The sequence below is a fragment of the Acinonyx jubatus genome, chromosome B4 (assembly GCF_027475565.1).
Source record: "Acinonyx jubatus isolate Ajub_Pintada_27869175 chromosome B4, VMU_Ajub_asm_v1.0, whole genome shotgun sequence".
NCBI classification, from domain to species: Eukaryota; Metazoa; Chordata; class Mammalia; order Carnivora; family Felidae; genus Acinonyx; species Acinonyx jubatus.
This window is the reverse complement of record NC_069387.1, coordinates 43,150,506-43,165,638: the sequence shown is the minus strand read 5'-3', so window position 1 is coordinate 43,165,638 and position 15,133 is coordinate 43,150,506. Positions and strand designations below refer to the sequence as shown.

At 34.8% G+C, this 15,133-nt stretch overlaps 1 protein-coding gene across 1 annotated transcript; it reads right to left on the bottom strand.

Moving 5' to 3' along the window:
* Positions 1 to 680: 680 nt before the first annotated feature.
* On the bottom strand, positions 681 to 13,000 carry KLRF1 (killer cell lectin like receptor F1). Its single transcript, XM_015061791.3, has 6 exons — positions 12,480 to 13,000; positions 5,856 to 5,954; positions 4,825 to 4,980; positions 2,494 to 2,633; positions 1,766 to 1,878; positions 681 to 1,256 (listed from the first exon to the last, which is right to left on the bottom strand). The coding sequence occupies exons 1-6, from the start codon at positions 12,562 to 12,564 to the stop codon at positions 1,148 to 1,150; spliced, it is 702 nt and encodes a 233-aa protein (XP_014917277.1). The 5' UTR covers positions 12,565 to 13,000; the 3' UTR covers positions 681 to 1,147.
* Positions 13,001 to 15,133: the final 2,133 nt, after the last annotated feature.

Genomic DNA, 15,133 nt, shown 5'->3' with positions numbered 1-15,133 from the left:
GTGTAGAACATATATACGAAAGTATCCAATGTACTTGCAATTCACCGGGGTGGTTCAGTCAGCTGGGGGTGGGACTTTGGCTCAGGCCACTATCTCACTGTTTGTGGGTTTGAGCCCCGCGTCAGGTTCTGTGCTGACAGCTCCGAGCCTGGAGCCTGCCTCGAATTCTGTGTCTCCTTCTCACTCTTTGCCCCTCCCCTGCTCACACTGTCTCTCTGTCTCTCTCAAAAATAAATAAAACATTAAAAAATTCTTTGTAATATAATAAAATGTATCATTCCGGCAAGTAATTCTTAAGAGGTTCACGAAACAGGAAAGTGTTTTTGCTCTGTACCTGTAATCTTATCAGTTTGTAATTTAGATTAAAATTGTATAAAATCTGAAGCAAAAAAAAACCATATTTAATGTTTTAGTCAGAATTTCCACGTTTAAGGTTTATATCAAAGAAAAAGAAATGAAAGGGCTACCATTTAAAAAAAATATTCACAGGCATCTGAGTGGCTCAGTTGTTTAAGCCTCTGACTCTTGATTTCTGTTCAGGTCATGATCTCAGGGTTTTGAGTTCAAGCCCTGCATTGGGCTCTGCGCTGACAGTGTGGAGCCTGCTTGGAATTCTCTTTCCCCTCTCTCTCTCTGCCCCCACCCTCTCAAAATAAATAAATAAACTTTAAAATAAAATAAAAAGATATTCAGAATGTTTATTGCAACATAGCTTACAGTAGCAAAAACCTGAGAATGAAGTTAATGCTCAACAAAGCAGTAAAAAATATATAAATCCATACTACAATGAAACTCAGAATGATATGAAATTAACACAGAATATCGTTACACATAAACAAGCAAAATACAGAAAAGCAGATAAATTTGGTCACATTTGTTATAACATGAAAAATGAATAAAAGTCCAGAGTATAAATCCATGGACTCACATTGGATTATATTATCACATAAAAAATAGGAAGGGCATATTTTGGATTATTTACATGGGTTACTCTGAGATTAGGACCAATGTAGACGATGGAGAGAAAATGGAGAAGACATTTTGTTGTTTTCAGTTTTAAATTCTCACTCCTTAAGGTTAATATTAGAACCTAATAGGCAAAAGCTTTCATCATTGATTAGTTCACTACTAATTTTTTTTTTAAATTCTAATATTGGCAAATCCATTTGAAAACACTGCTGCAAGTTTCAGAGTAAATTTTGTTTTCTTTGGTAGCAGCACAGCTATTTTCTTTAGCTGGTCCTTTTATGACAAATCTGTAGAAGAAATGATAAATACATTGTTAATCATCGCTGCTAACGACATCCATTTACGTTTTCAGCTAATTCCCTCCCTTAATCAAAACGTAACTCAGATTTCAGGGCATTTTCAAATCCTTTGATTCACTAAAAGTTACAGTATGTCTGTTACTTAATATTGCTGTCTGTGATTTCGCAGAAAGTTCCCAGAGAGTCTGTTTAGAAGTGACAAAACTGAGAGTACATTTGTGCCCACATCCTTGGTCTAATCTTCTTTCCATTGTTGTATATGGTGTAGTTTTTAAACAATAAATGCACAACCATTATTCTTTTCTAGTCTTTTTGCTTTGAAAACAAAACCAAAGTATCCATCATTACTCCAGGGAACATTAACCTGATTTTCATCCTTTCAAATGTTTTAGTGCCGAGAACTATTTCAGAGTTGATTTTGGTGGACCGAGAGGTGCTTTATGAAGATAAGTTCTATGCTAGACAGTAAATCAGATAGTCTTTTTGAAAAGACTCACGTCTTTGAATCTAATGGAGAACCATCCACCCAGGTCCATGCCTTTTCCAGGGATGTAAAGTTGAGCCCAATCCACACGTAGTTTGATTGTTTTAGGTTTTTCTGTATAAAAGCCTAAAAAGTGAGGAATGAGTAAGTGAACAGAATATTTTAATAGTTTTCAGACATATTAAAACGATTTAGGATTTTATTGGACAATTAGTATCCTGCATGAGCATTCAGATAGTAATCAATTCATAACTTATTTACACACATTGCACATTTATTGTAAACATATATATACGTATACACTACCTGTACATCGAATACAAGTATTCAGTCCAGGGCTAGCATGAGTCAAGTAAGACACTGGCTTTGAGCACAAAATTTAGGAAGGTGCCAAAAACTCAGTAATCAAGGTAAATGATAACTGACTGGAAGGGTGGGAAGAAATAGGACGTAAGTCATTTTTTTAAGTTATTTATTTACTTTTTTATTTATTTATAGAGGAACAGAAACAGCATGAGTGGGGTAGAGTCAGAGAGAGAGGGAGACAGAGAATCCCACGCAGGCTCCGCACTAACAGTGCAGAGCTGGGCGTGGGCCTCGAACCCACAAAACCGTGAAGTTATGACCTAAGCTAAAACCAAGAGTCCGATGTTTAAAGACTGAGTCACCCCGGCGCCCTGAGGTAGGCTATTTTTAACTCCACAGAAACTAACGCCATAACCCTGGCCCTAAACCACTAACCATTTCAATGTGGTCCTGAATGATTGGTAGATGAGATTTTCTTCCCAAACAATACCTATAACTGTCACTCCAACTTTTCATCTCATTAGAGAACCAATAACACTTTTTATGATATTTGAGCCATTCTGATGGGCACAATCCTGTAGTGACACAAAGGAAACAAAGAAAATTAAATTACATATGTACCTCTGGACACTGAATACTTACATGTTGTATGAGTAAGAGTGGAGCTGTATGATAAAATCACTCACAACAAGGGGTTCAGATTTACAAGGTGTCCAAAACACAAATGATAATTCTTGGGAATTAAGAAATCAATTTAGTAAGATGAAGCAAAACTTACACAAAGGGGAATGTTTTTCATGCCCAGATCTAATGTAATTGCTAAAATAACATGAACCATTTAAGCTGTATATTGCATTAATGCTACTTGAGAGATTAAATATTATTTATACCATTTTCTTATAATTTAACCAAATAAAGCTTTAAGACTTCTCTACTTCCTTTATGTGCATAAATCCTTAATGATTCCCTTTTGATATTAACTAATATTGAGAATTTAGTTTTTTCAACCTCTATATAATTACAAGTTTATATTCCTCGATTTTCTTAAATTAAAATTAAACTGAGGTCTTAAATTGTAAATACCTAAGACTTTGGCATAATAATGAACGAAAATAAATTGTATGTGTAAATATGACGGCAGGTCAGTATATCTATTCAAACTTATGGCCACTCAAATCTCCTTTTTTTATTGAAGTAAAATTCATGTAACATAAAAGCCACCATTTTAACCACTTTAACGTGCATGAATTTTTAGCATGTCCACAATGTGCAAATACAGCTACTATCTAATTCCAAAATATTTTCATCACCATGAGAAGAAACCCCGTAAATATTAAGCAGCTAGGATTCATCTTTCCATCCCCATTGGGGATTGGAAATCCCCAGTTTTGACATTGGAAAATGTGAATCTGCCAAATTTATTCTTCTTTTTCAAGATTGTTTTTACTATTCAGGATTTCTGGCAACTTTATATGAATTTCAGGATCACTTTGTCCATTTCCACAAAAAAAAAAGGGCATTGGAATTTTGATAGATCACTTTGGTATTGCCATCTTAAACAAATTTTAGATATATACAAAGAGCAGAATATTAGTCATAAAAGGAAATAAAATGCTGATACATGATGTCACACGAATGAACCTTGAAAACATTATGCTAAGTGAAAGAAGCAAGACACAAAAAGTCAAATATTGTATGATTCCATATATGAAAATGCAGAATAGGTAAATCCACAGAGACAGAAGACAGATTAGTGGTTGCTAAAGGCCGGGGTGAAGGAGTAGGGGATTTTTTTATCGGGAGTAGGAATTTCTTTTCTGGGTGATGAGAATGTTTGGGAACTAGATAGATTAGCCGTTGCACATTCAAATGTCCTCATGCCATTGAATTGCATTATTTTAAATGGTTAACTTCATGTTTGTATTTCTTCAATTAAAAAAAAAGTAATAGGAAATTAATATCTCAGAATTGGATATACAGCATTTAGACTGACTTTAATAAAAGTTTAATGGTGTCTATATGATTCCATGTTTACCTATCAAAGCTTTCTTAACATCTAATCAGAGTGTAAAATATGTGTTAAAATTACAGTATCTTAATTACTTTGAGACTTATACATGTAAAACAGATACATAATCCAAAAGCAAAGAGTACCAATAAGTAAACCGTAATATATATGACATTTTCATATGTGATCAAGAGAATAACACAAACTAATGGAGTGGAGAAAACCCTTTGGCAAGTAATTATAAAATAAATTAATCAACACATTTTTCACATAAACCATAAAGTAAATGTTGAAGGCTCAAAAAGGTAAGTGTTCTAAAGTTAAACTGAAAATAATTGGAAGCAGAAGGGACAGTTTTCCAAAATTTTGCATGATTGCAAGTTCTAAGCACAAAATCATAATGGATAATTTGTTGTGTATAATCACTTTTATTCATTTTGAATTTCAAAACAGAATAAATAAGAGACAAAAATAGTTATTGGCAGCTTATTTATACACTGCCTTATAATCGCAGTTAACTTTCCATATTTATGTGTTTCAATTTGATTTTAAGTTCCTGAAGGGAACAGACTGTTTTGCTCTTTTTTTACAGCTTTCCTCCCACTGGAAAAAGAATAATCAATATATATATGTACATAAAGATATATACATATATATGTATGTATATGCATATGTATGCATGCCTGTTAAATAGGATTTTTCAAATTTTGAAAGCCAAAACAATTAAACTCAATATAAGCCAAAGCCTTGAGAGATACCTGTATGGTCGGTAGCTTGTGAGCCACAGTGGCTTGTGTCCTTATTACTTATATTTCCTCTTGTGCCATTATTCATTTTTGGGTTTCCAATGTCATCGTGTTGGGTGAGATTTGAATTATTTCCTTTTTGGCATTTTTGCAATACTCCCTGAGAAACTTAAAAACAGGATTATTTTAACATAGGGTAAATATCTTTTCTGTGCAATGTTTCAGAGACAAATTCTTTGGAAAGATTCTGATGATTGGAACAAGAAACATCTGAAGGGGTAACTGGGAAGTTTCTTATTTTCATGTTCATTTAATGAAAAATAACTTCAAGGATGACACGATTAATTCGTTTTTAGAATACATATTTGCTGCGGATCTATTCTGTGCCAGGCATTGTCCTAAGAACTGGTGATACAGTAGGAAATAAAGCAAAATTCCTCCTCTAGAGAGCCTACATCCTCTTTCCATGCTTTCTTAATGCCTTACTGAAACCTATGATACTGTGTTTAGCCTATTCTACCATAATTATTTACTTAAAATCTATTTCTTTCAGTAGAGATTCTTGACCCTGATTATTCCTTTTTTGGGGGGGGGGGTTGAAAATTTGTGGTAATGCTTGGGGTATAGTAGCTGTTCAGTAAATATTTGTTGGACAAAAAAATAAACTAAATGTAATCTTAGATAAAACATATATTTTTAAGAAAAATAATGGAATTCTCTTTATTCACAGTGTTCTAAGAAATCCAAAACACGGTTTCCAAATACATCCCTCCCTCTCTCTCTCTCTCTCTCTCTCACACACACACACACACACACGTTTTCTTCCTATTAGAATGTATGCCACTTGAGAACAAGATACTCACCTGATTTGACTACAGATTAAATACATTACGATGGGGAATGCTATATGGCTTTATACACAGTAGCTTCTAATTAAGCCTTTGTTAACGTGACAAAATGAATAAGTGAATGAATGAATATGAAAAGAGTAGTAAGAAGAACGTAAACATTCCCATACTTGTATTTAAAATCTTTCAACTTACCCAGTAAACACAGGGAAATCAAAGTCAAAACCAGAATACCATTTATGGTTCCAGATATCCCCAGTAAGATTTTAGACCAAGGCAACATCACAGAAGAATCTGAGGGATTAATCAAATGAATTAGCTTAGAAAAGTAATTTCTAAGACGTGAAAGCAACTGTAAGACGAGGATTGCAAATAATATTGGTTTTGAATTTCAAATGATATCAGGCAATCAAAAGCTTAAAACCTAAATAAACAAAAAAATAAATATGTATTTTATTCAGTAATAGTAACACTACATGGTTAGAGCTATGATGCATGTTATATCAGATCTTAAGAAATTGCTAATATTTGACATAACTGACCAGAGGGATAAAGAATTTTAACGTATACACCTCATAATTCCCCAAGCACGCATGCATACACACGCTCATTTGTGCGTGTGCACTTACAAATACACACATCTATATTCACACAGATACTTTCTAATTAATAAATTTGCTTTAATGTAATAATATTCACAAGTCATTCAACCCATCTCATTTACTAAGAAAGCAACACAAACCAAAGCTAAATACGACTCCTGGTACCAGCTATTCTAATCTAAAAAAAAAATCCTAAAATCTTTTCTAACTCATGTAATAATGATGCTTCAGCTTCTCTTTAGACGGTAAACTCTTTAAGAGTGACGACTATTTTCTTTTTCATATGTATGAAAATACTCATTTTATTTTCCATATACTGCTAGGTTCAAGATAAGATGTGCATTCAGTGATGGCTGTTATCAACAAACTGGTGTCATAATACAGAAAGTAAATAGTCTCATCCAGCGCCTCAATTATATACGTTGTTATTTTTCTCAGCCTCATTAAAAAGGACTTAGGTTGGCGGACATTAGCTTGTGGAATTATATGAGCAATTATTTTATGTTGAATAAATGAACACCTATATTTGCACAACATTTTATGTCATCAAAGATAATTTTTGCAAATGTATCACAATAATTGATAAGAAGCCACTCCCCATAACTATGATCATCCTTATTGTTCAGTCAATAAATTGAATTATAAATGCTGAAATTCATATTCCAAATACCCTTTAAATCTGTGGGAGTAAAAAAAACCACATTTGAAGATGCTGAACTTGGTCGAGAAAGAGCGTCATAAACCATATAAAACAGTATGTCAGAAAAATAGTGCATAGCTTTGGTCTTATCATAATATTCACAAGACAGTAAAATAAGATATGTTATATTCATTCAATTAATGGATTCCCTGTACTTCCCAGATTATTTTTTAATATTTTGATGTGTTAAAAGTTATCATCAAAAAATTCAAAGTATTCAACACATGTAATAAAATGTCATTTATTCATTTAAAAAAAATCAAACACATGATTATCAGAAAACATTAGGAGAAAGGGTGCAGAAGCCTTTTCAAACTGAGGCTCAATTATTTCTCTTAAGCATCATGAAAAGAGTTCCACAGTATGAATTTGAGCCCTATTAAGGTTTACGATTTTGGAGGAAGTAACATTTTCACTATCTTGTGTTTTCTCCTGTACAGAAATTGTAGAGAATTCTCCTGCACAGAATTTAACTTACAAGACTTTAACATCAGAAAATAAAAATAAAAATAATTTTAAAAATCCAAAATCAGGGGCGCCTGGGTGGCGCAGTCGGTTAAGCGTCCGACTTCAGCCAGGTCACGATCTCGCGGTCCGCGAGTTCGAGCCCCGCGTCAGGCTCTGGGCTGATGGCTCAGAGCCTGGAGCCTGTTTCCGATTCTGTGTCTCCCTCTCTCTCTGCCCCTCCCCCGTTCATGCTCTGTCTCTCTCTGTCCCAAAAATAAATAAACGTTGAAAAAAAATTTAAAAAAAAAATCCAAAATCAATCACTCCTAAGTGTCCATACAAAAATCTTAAATATATTATTGTCCCCCAAACATAAAATGACCATGGCAGATTTATACTAGGAATCCAATGCTATTCAATAGTAAGAAATTCATTTTGTCTTATTAACAGAGCTAGAAAGAAATGTATGATCATCTCAATAGTTGTAAAAAAATGCAATTGATAAAACCCAACAACTTTATGCTAGAAAATAAAGCAGGAATTGATGGATACTTGTTCAATATGCACACCAGTAACAGGTGTTTTTTGTTTGTTTGTTTGTTTGTTTGTCTAATGAATTTAATTGAGAAACACTGGAAGTTTTCCACAGAAGTTTGGAAAAAATTAATTAACTCTCATATAAAAGTTAAAAGAGAAAAAAGTCTTTAAAGTAACTATAGATAACAATAATTTGTTATTGAATACACACTACAAAAGGCACATTGTGACATCGAAAACGTAAAAGGCAAGCATTAAAAAGGAAGAGTTTTTGTATGAGATTGAAGTTGTTATCAGTGTAAAATAGACTGTTATATCTATAAGATGTTTTACAGAAGTGGATGGTAACCACAAAGCAAAGCCTACACATTATTCGATACATGCACTAAAAACAGAGGGAATCAAAGCATACCGCTATGAAAAACCAACTCACAAAGGAAGGCAGCAACAAAAAGAGAAAAGAATAAAGGAATTACAAAACAGCTAAATAGCAGGTAATAAGATGGCATTAGTAAGTCTTGTCATATCAAGAATTATTCTTAGCATAACAGTCTCCAGTTCCATCCACGTTGCTACAAAAGGCCATATTTCATTCTTTCTCATGTGGCATGGAGACCAATTTGACAATAAATTTCATATTAAAAAATAATAAAATAAAAACAAAATAAATAAATAGCGTCTCAAAGATAAAAAAAATAAAAAAAGAATTATTCTCATTATAAAGGGATTAACTCCTCCAATCAAAAGACATGGAGTGGCTGGATAGATTAAAAAAAAAAAACAGGATACAACTGCATGCTATGTACAAAAGACTCACTTCTTCCTTAAGGATGCACATAGGCTCAAAAAGAAGGGAGAGAAAAAGATATTCTATGCAAATGGAGACTAAAAGAAAGCAGAGGTAGCTACAAGATAGACATTAAGTCAAAAACTGTACCAAGAGACAAAGAAGGTCATCATCATATAATGATAAAGGAGTCAATTTATCAAGAGGATACAATAATCAGAAATATATATGCACCCAACATCAAAGTGGATAAATACATTAAGCAAATATTAACAGATGTGAAAGGGAGAAATAGACAACAGTGCAATAATAATAGAGGGCTTCAATACCTCATAGTCAACAATGGATAGACCATCCAAACAAAAAATCACTATAAGAACGTGGAACTTGAATTATTACTTTAGACCAAATGCACTTAACAGACATACCCAGAACATTCCATCCAATAACAGAAGAATACACATTCTTCTGAAATGCACACAGAACGTTCTCCAGGATAGATCATATGATAGTTTATGAAACAAGTCATGGCAAATTTAAGAAGATTGAAATCATATGAAGGATTTTTTTCCAGTGACAATGGTATGAAGCTAGAAATCAAGACAGCAGGATAACTGGAAAATTTACAAATATGTCAAATTAAGTAAGTAACACACTCTTGAACAAATAATGAGTCAAAGAAGAAATCAAAAGGGAAATTTTTAAAAATCTTTAAAAAACAAACTTGAAAATACAGCACAAAACTTATGACAAATAAACATGAAAATACAGCACAACAAAACTTATGGGACACAGCAAAAGCACTTCTAAGAGAGATGTTTGTAGCCATAAATACCTACATTGAGATAAAAAGAAAGATCTGGGGTGCCTGGTTGGCTCAGTAGGTTGAGCATCTGACTTCATCCTGACTTCAGCTCAGGTCATGATCTCGCGGCTCATGGGTTCCAGCCCCACATCAGGCTCTGTGCTGACAGCTCAGAGCCTGGAACCTGCTTCGGATTCTGTCTCTCCCTCTTTCTCTGACCCTACCCCGCTTACACTCTGTCTCTCTCTCTCTCTCTCTCTTTCAAAAATAAAGAAACAGTAAAAAAAATTTTTTTAAAGGAAGCTCTCAAATAAACCACCTAAATTGAAGACACAAGGAACGAGAGAAAAAAAAAATTAGAGGGACAAAACATTTGCAAATCTATACCTTATCTGATAAAGGGCCAACATTTAAAATATATAAGGAACTCATACGACTTATGCAAATCAATTGCAAAAAAAAAATCTTATTTTTAAAGGGGCAGAGGATCTGAATAGACTGTTTTCCAAAGAAGGCATACAAATGGCCGAGTACCTGAAAAGTCTTTCAACATCACTAATCATCGGGTAAATGCAAACAATACCATAATGAGATATCACTTCACGTCTGTGAGAATGGCTATCAAAAAGAGATAACAGGTGTTGGTGAGGGTGTGGAGAACTTTGAACCCTTGCACACTGTTGGTGAGAATATAAAATGATGCAGTCACTATTGGAAACAGTATGACAGTCCTTCAAAACAAGAAAAATAGAGCTACCAAACCTTTCAGCAATCCCACTTCTGGGTATACCAAAAGAATTGAAATTAGTATTTTATTTTATTTTATTTTTTTGTTTATTTGTATATTTTTGAGAGAGAGAGAGAGAGAGAGAGAGCAAACGAGGGAGGGGCAGAGAGAGAGGGAGAGAGAATACCAAGCAAGCTTTGCATTGTCAGCAAGGAATCCAATGTGGGGCCCGAAACTCACAAACCATGAGATCATGACCTGAGCCGAAAGCAAGAGTCAGACGCTTAACCGACTGAGCCATCCAGGTGCCCCATTGAAGTCAGTATTTTAAAAAGATATTTGCCACTATTAGATTCATCATGGCATAAAATGGTACCATCGTGTGGAGCGATATTTGGGGGAAAACGAGCAAAATTACATGAGTATTTGCATTGGTATCCAGCAATCTCTCTTCTGGGAATACATCCCAGTGACATGTTGGCAAAACATGAAAAGACATATGTGCAAGGCATTGCAGTGCTATTTATAATAGGAATACAATAGAAAAGCAATGCAAACATCTTACATGGTCAATAATGGAACTAGTGGAATAAACTATGGCACATCCACTTAATAGAGAAATGTTAGGCTGTATGTAGGATTGAAATATGTGGGAGGAGAGAGCAGGATGAAAGCAAAAGATGGAATCTGGATTTTGGGGAGTTGGAGATCTCTGGAAGTACCTTGTTAGCTAGCTTTGACTTTGAAAATATATAAATGTTTTCAATAATTATAAAATAATTATAATTATATTGTATAATAGGCATTATATATATTATTACAATTGCACAGTGTGTCTACTTATACATAATTATAAAAAGAACTAAGTCAAGGTGAAAAAAAGGTGATCCCTAAAAATAAAATGGAAGATGAAGTAAAGGGCCCTAACTGGATATTAAGTTAGTGGCTTAACCATGGAGAGGAATTATTTCAAGAAATTTTTTTTTAACATTTATTCATTTTTGAGAGACAGAGTGCAAGCAGAGGGTGGGGCAGAGAGAGAGGGGACACAGGATCTGAAGCAGGCTCCAGGCTCTGAGCTGTCCTCACAGAGCCCGATGCGGGGCTCGAACTCAGGGGCCGAGCAGTGAGATCATGACCTGAGCCGAAGTCGGACGCTTAACTGACTGAGCCACCCAGGCGCCCCCAAGCAATTTTAAAACATAATGGGACTGTGCATGGAATATACACTGAGGGCAAGAAAAGAAAAACCTGCAAAATATTTCAATCTATATTAAGTAACTATATTATTCGTAACTCTATTTCTACAGTGACTCTGAAACTTTAGATAGTGGCAAAAATGTAATGTCTTATTTTCATTACCACCAAGATACGAGGAAAAAAATACACAAATATATAATCACAAAGTTAAGTAAAAGCCCTGTGTATCATGACAGGACTTAACCTGTCAATTAGACTCAAACGTATGTCACACCCCAAGCTTTACTAAATATTAGCAAACTTTACTATTAGCGAACGATGCATTTATTGGTAAAGGATGAATATTAGCAGATGCCACTTAAATAGCTAGGAGTTGCACATTCATTATTTGCAGCCACCTGAGCTCCTTTTCTGCACCAAAACCCATTTTGGTTTCAGAGTGATATCTACAAACTGTGAAAAAAAATTTGCACAGAAGAGCTGTTACATTTTGTAGTCTTTCAAGTCAGTATCTCTATTTTCCAAACTGAAATTATCCACCTGGTGAAAAATACACTCAAAGTTTTTGACAAGCTGAATTAAAAACTAGTACTAAAGATGCCATTTTTATGAGTGAGAAGGAGGTGGATGATTGGAGCTAAACATCCATCTCAATTTTATAATTTTGTGTATTTTTTTTTCCTGAGAATGTCCTTAGGAAATTATATGACCCCAAATTTTTCTTAATAACAAGGAAGGGTGTATTTTGTCCTGAGAATGTCCTTAGGAAACTATATGACACAAAATTTTACTTTAAAAACAATTGTTGCCCTCACCTTGATAAATGAGAGCGAGAGACAGAAAGACAAGATGGGGGCAAACAGAGAGAGGAAAGCACCAAAAAATAAAATAGTCCAAGAACAGTAAAGACTGCAATGTTGGAAATTACCGTCCGTATTCATATTCAGATTAACCCACATTGAATTCTTATTCATATTAACCCATACCAATTAGGGAAAAAAAGGAATACCATACCTTTAAATTTAAGTTGGGATGTTTCGATAGAACTCCTTTTTTTCCATTGTAAATTCAATGTCATGTATCTTTCTTCATCTTGCATCTTCGATGTGGGTGAATATATCTGTGTATATGTGTACGTTTTGTTTTCCTAAGTATGATATATAATAAGAAAATAATAAATCTGCTGCTATTCAGAGCTAGTCCTCAAATTGTTCACTCAGGGTACAGACAAGGGTACACAGTTTCATCTATCAGTGAAAACCTCAAAGGAAATGTTTTCTTTTTTTTTTTTTTAAGTTTATTTCTCATGACCTACATAACACATAATTTCTAAACTGCCCACCACATATTGAATTTAATATCATATATGGTTCTTTGAAAAATGTTTCCTGATAATCCCATAAAGTCAGGGAAATGGAAATTGTACCCCTTTCAAAGTCGAGTTAAATGATACATAGGTGCCTTTCGGTTTAGTTACAATACATGAATTTTCAATTACACTTCCTGATATAGTGATATTTGATTTAACATAATAGCTTGCAATTACCTAACAGTTAAATTTCCTGACCCTAAAACAAGATTGATTATAAATCATGTTAATAATTTAATAATATAATTTGAAGAAAAAAATACTGGCAACTTTTGACATTCTAAAGACATCTTAAATACCAAAAAAAAAAATGTGGGGAGAATTTAGGAAAGAAACCATATTTTTCATGGCCTTTTCTGGTATTTGAACAGAATATACAATATTCATGAGGCAGGACAGAGATTTCAGATTTTTTTTTTCTCTTAGCTTCAGTGAGGTCTAATTTACATACCATAACATGGTATGTAATTACATGATTGGATGACTTTTAGAAAATAAATAGATGTGTGCGACCATCACCCAAATGCACTTTTGGAACTTTCTTATCCCTCTAAAAAGTCCCCTCAAGCCCAATCTAAAAAGAGTAATACAGTTGTGGAAACGTTCATTTTGTAAGTTGAGATGAAGTTTAAAATTTTGGTGCACAACTCCTAAATCTTTGGCAATTGTAGCAAGTCGAGAACAGAAACCTAGAACTTTCCACAGGAAGGCTTCACTGGTGAGGCAGAAGATAGAGGAAGGTGAGTTGGGTAGAGCAGGCACCCCTGGCTGGAGTACAGTCAGTCCTAGTCTCCGAGAGGAGGCCCAGGGCCATTAACCCTGACTCCTATCTCATGCCTCTGCCTTCTTGCCCCCAAATCAATTGGCTAAAGGCAAGTGGAAGCCACGGGGCAAAGTTGTCTGCACAGGTCACTGTCCCGGGGCAAAGAATGAGATGCAGAAGGTGGAGAGGGGTGAGCTAATGCTACCTGTACAATTGTCCTTTTGAATTTACTAGTGACTCAATGATAATTTTACTTGATATTTTCACAGTTACCGTAGGACTATTTTGTCTAAAAATTCATGTTATAGTCCTGCTATACGTATTCTACCTAGAGGCTTCAGCTTTTGGTTTATTTATCAATAATTGGGTGGAAAAAGTGCATGTCCATCAGCGTCTTTCCTCACACATGCTGGAACTTACTAAAGGGACACCTGTAACATTAGCTGGACAGCAGGGATGGAAGCTATAGATGCTCAGATAATAACCTCTTCCCTTCTCATGGCCGATTTTTTTTAATACCTCTGCTGAATGCCCAGCCTATCAAGGGCAAAGACCAAAGAGCACAAAGTTCAAAGGAAACCAGCTAATGACCTGATGGCAGATCTTCTACTTAAGCGTCTTCCATCATGGACTGGATAGTGCTTTGTGTTTGTAGGAATGTTTACGGATTTTAGGAGCAGATTTGACCTCTGCACCTGGAATGCTTCCGCGAGGATCGCCATTCACAAAGTTACAGAATGTCTCATTTGTTGTTACGATTTTCCACACAATTTTGCATTTGGCATTTTGCAGAAAAGAACGTCTGCTAATCCATTCATGCCTGAAGAAGTTACTTATCTATAAGTGACCTGCTGGGCAGGACGCTGACATGACTTCCTGAATGCACACTAGTGACACCAGCTGGTGCCCTAGACAGAATAGACAGGTCTGTGAATCAAAGCATGCAGTTAGGGTTCACAAAGTGCCCCCCTCCCATTATTACACCTTATTTCTCCCATATGAAGAAAATTCCTTCCTTTCCCCCAGATCTTGGGGATGTTTTTTACATTTTTAAAAGTTTTTACTTAAATTCCACTTAGTTAACATATAGCGTAATATTAGTTTCACGTGTACAATATCGTGATCGAAAACTTTCATACCCGGTGCTCATCTCAAGTGCGCTCCTTAATCCTTATCTCCTATTTAGCCCAAGACCTTGTTTTTGTTGGGTGTAGAGCTTCTAATGCCCACAGGAAGACTGTTCTAATAAGGAACATGATCAAGGCCCTGAAGAATTAAAAGCTAAGACTTCCTTTTTTGCATTTGTGCCTTCTCAACCCTTGAAACAAAAAGCGTAGAACAGCATCACTGCAGTTAGGTTACTGTTATACAAGGTGGTTAGGAGAACTATGCCTTGAACCCAGGAGATTTATAAAATCAAGTTTTATTACAATTTCCCCTGATAGACATGGTAAATGAAATACTGGGCCAACACAATAGAAATACCACCAAGAACTTAGATCCTACACTAATGATAACCTGGGTCATTATATGAGC

Coding starts and splice junctions, on each gene's coding strand:
- KLRF1 (XM_015061791.3), bottom strand. CDS start 12,564: ATGCAAGATGAAGAAAGATACATGACATTGAATTTACAATGGAAAAAA. Junction 5,955..12,479: donor ATCCCAACTTAAATTTAAAG/GTATGGTATTCC, acceptor TTAATCCCTCAG/ATTCTTCTGTGATGTTGCCT. Junction 1,257..1,765: donor TCTCCATTAGATTCAAAGAC/GTGAGTCTTTTC, acceptor TTTCTTCTACAG/ATTTGTCATAAAAGGACCAG.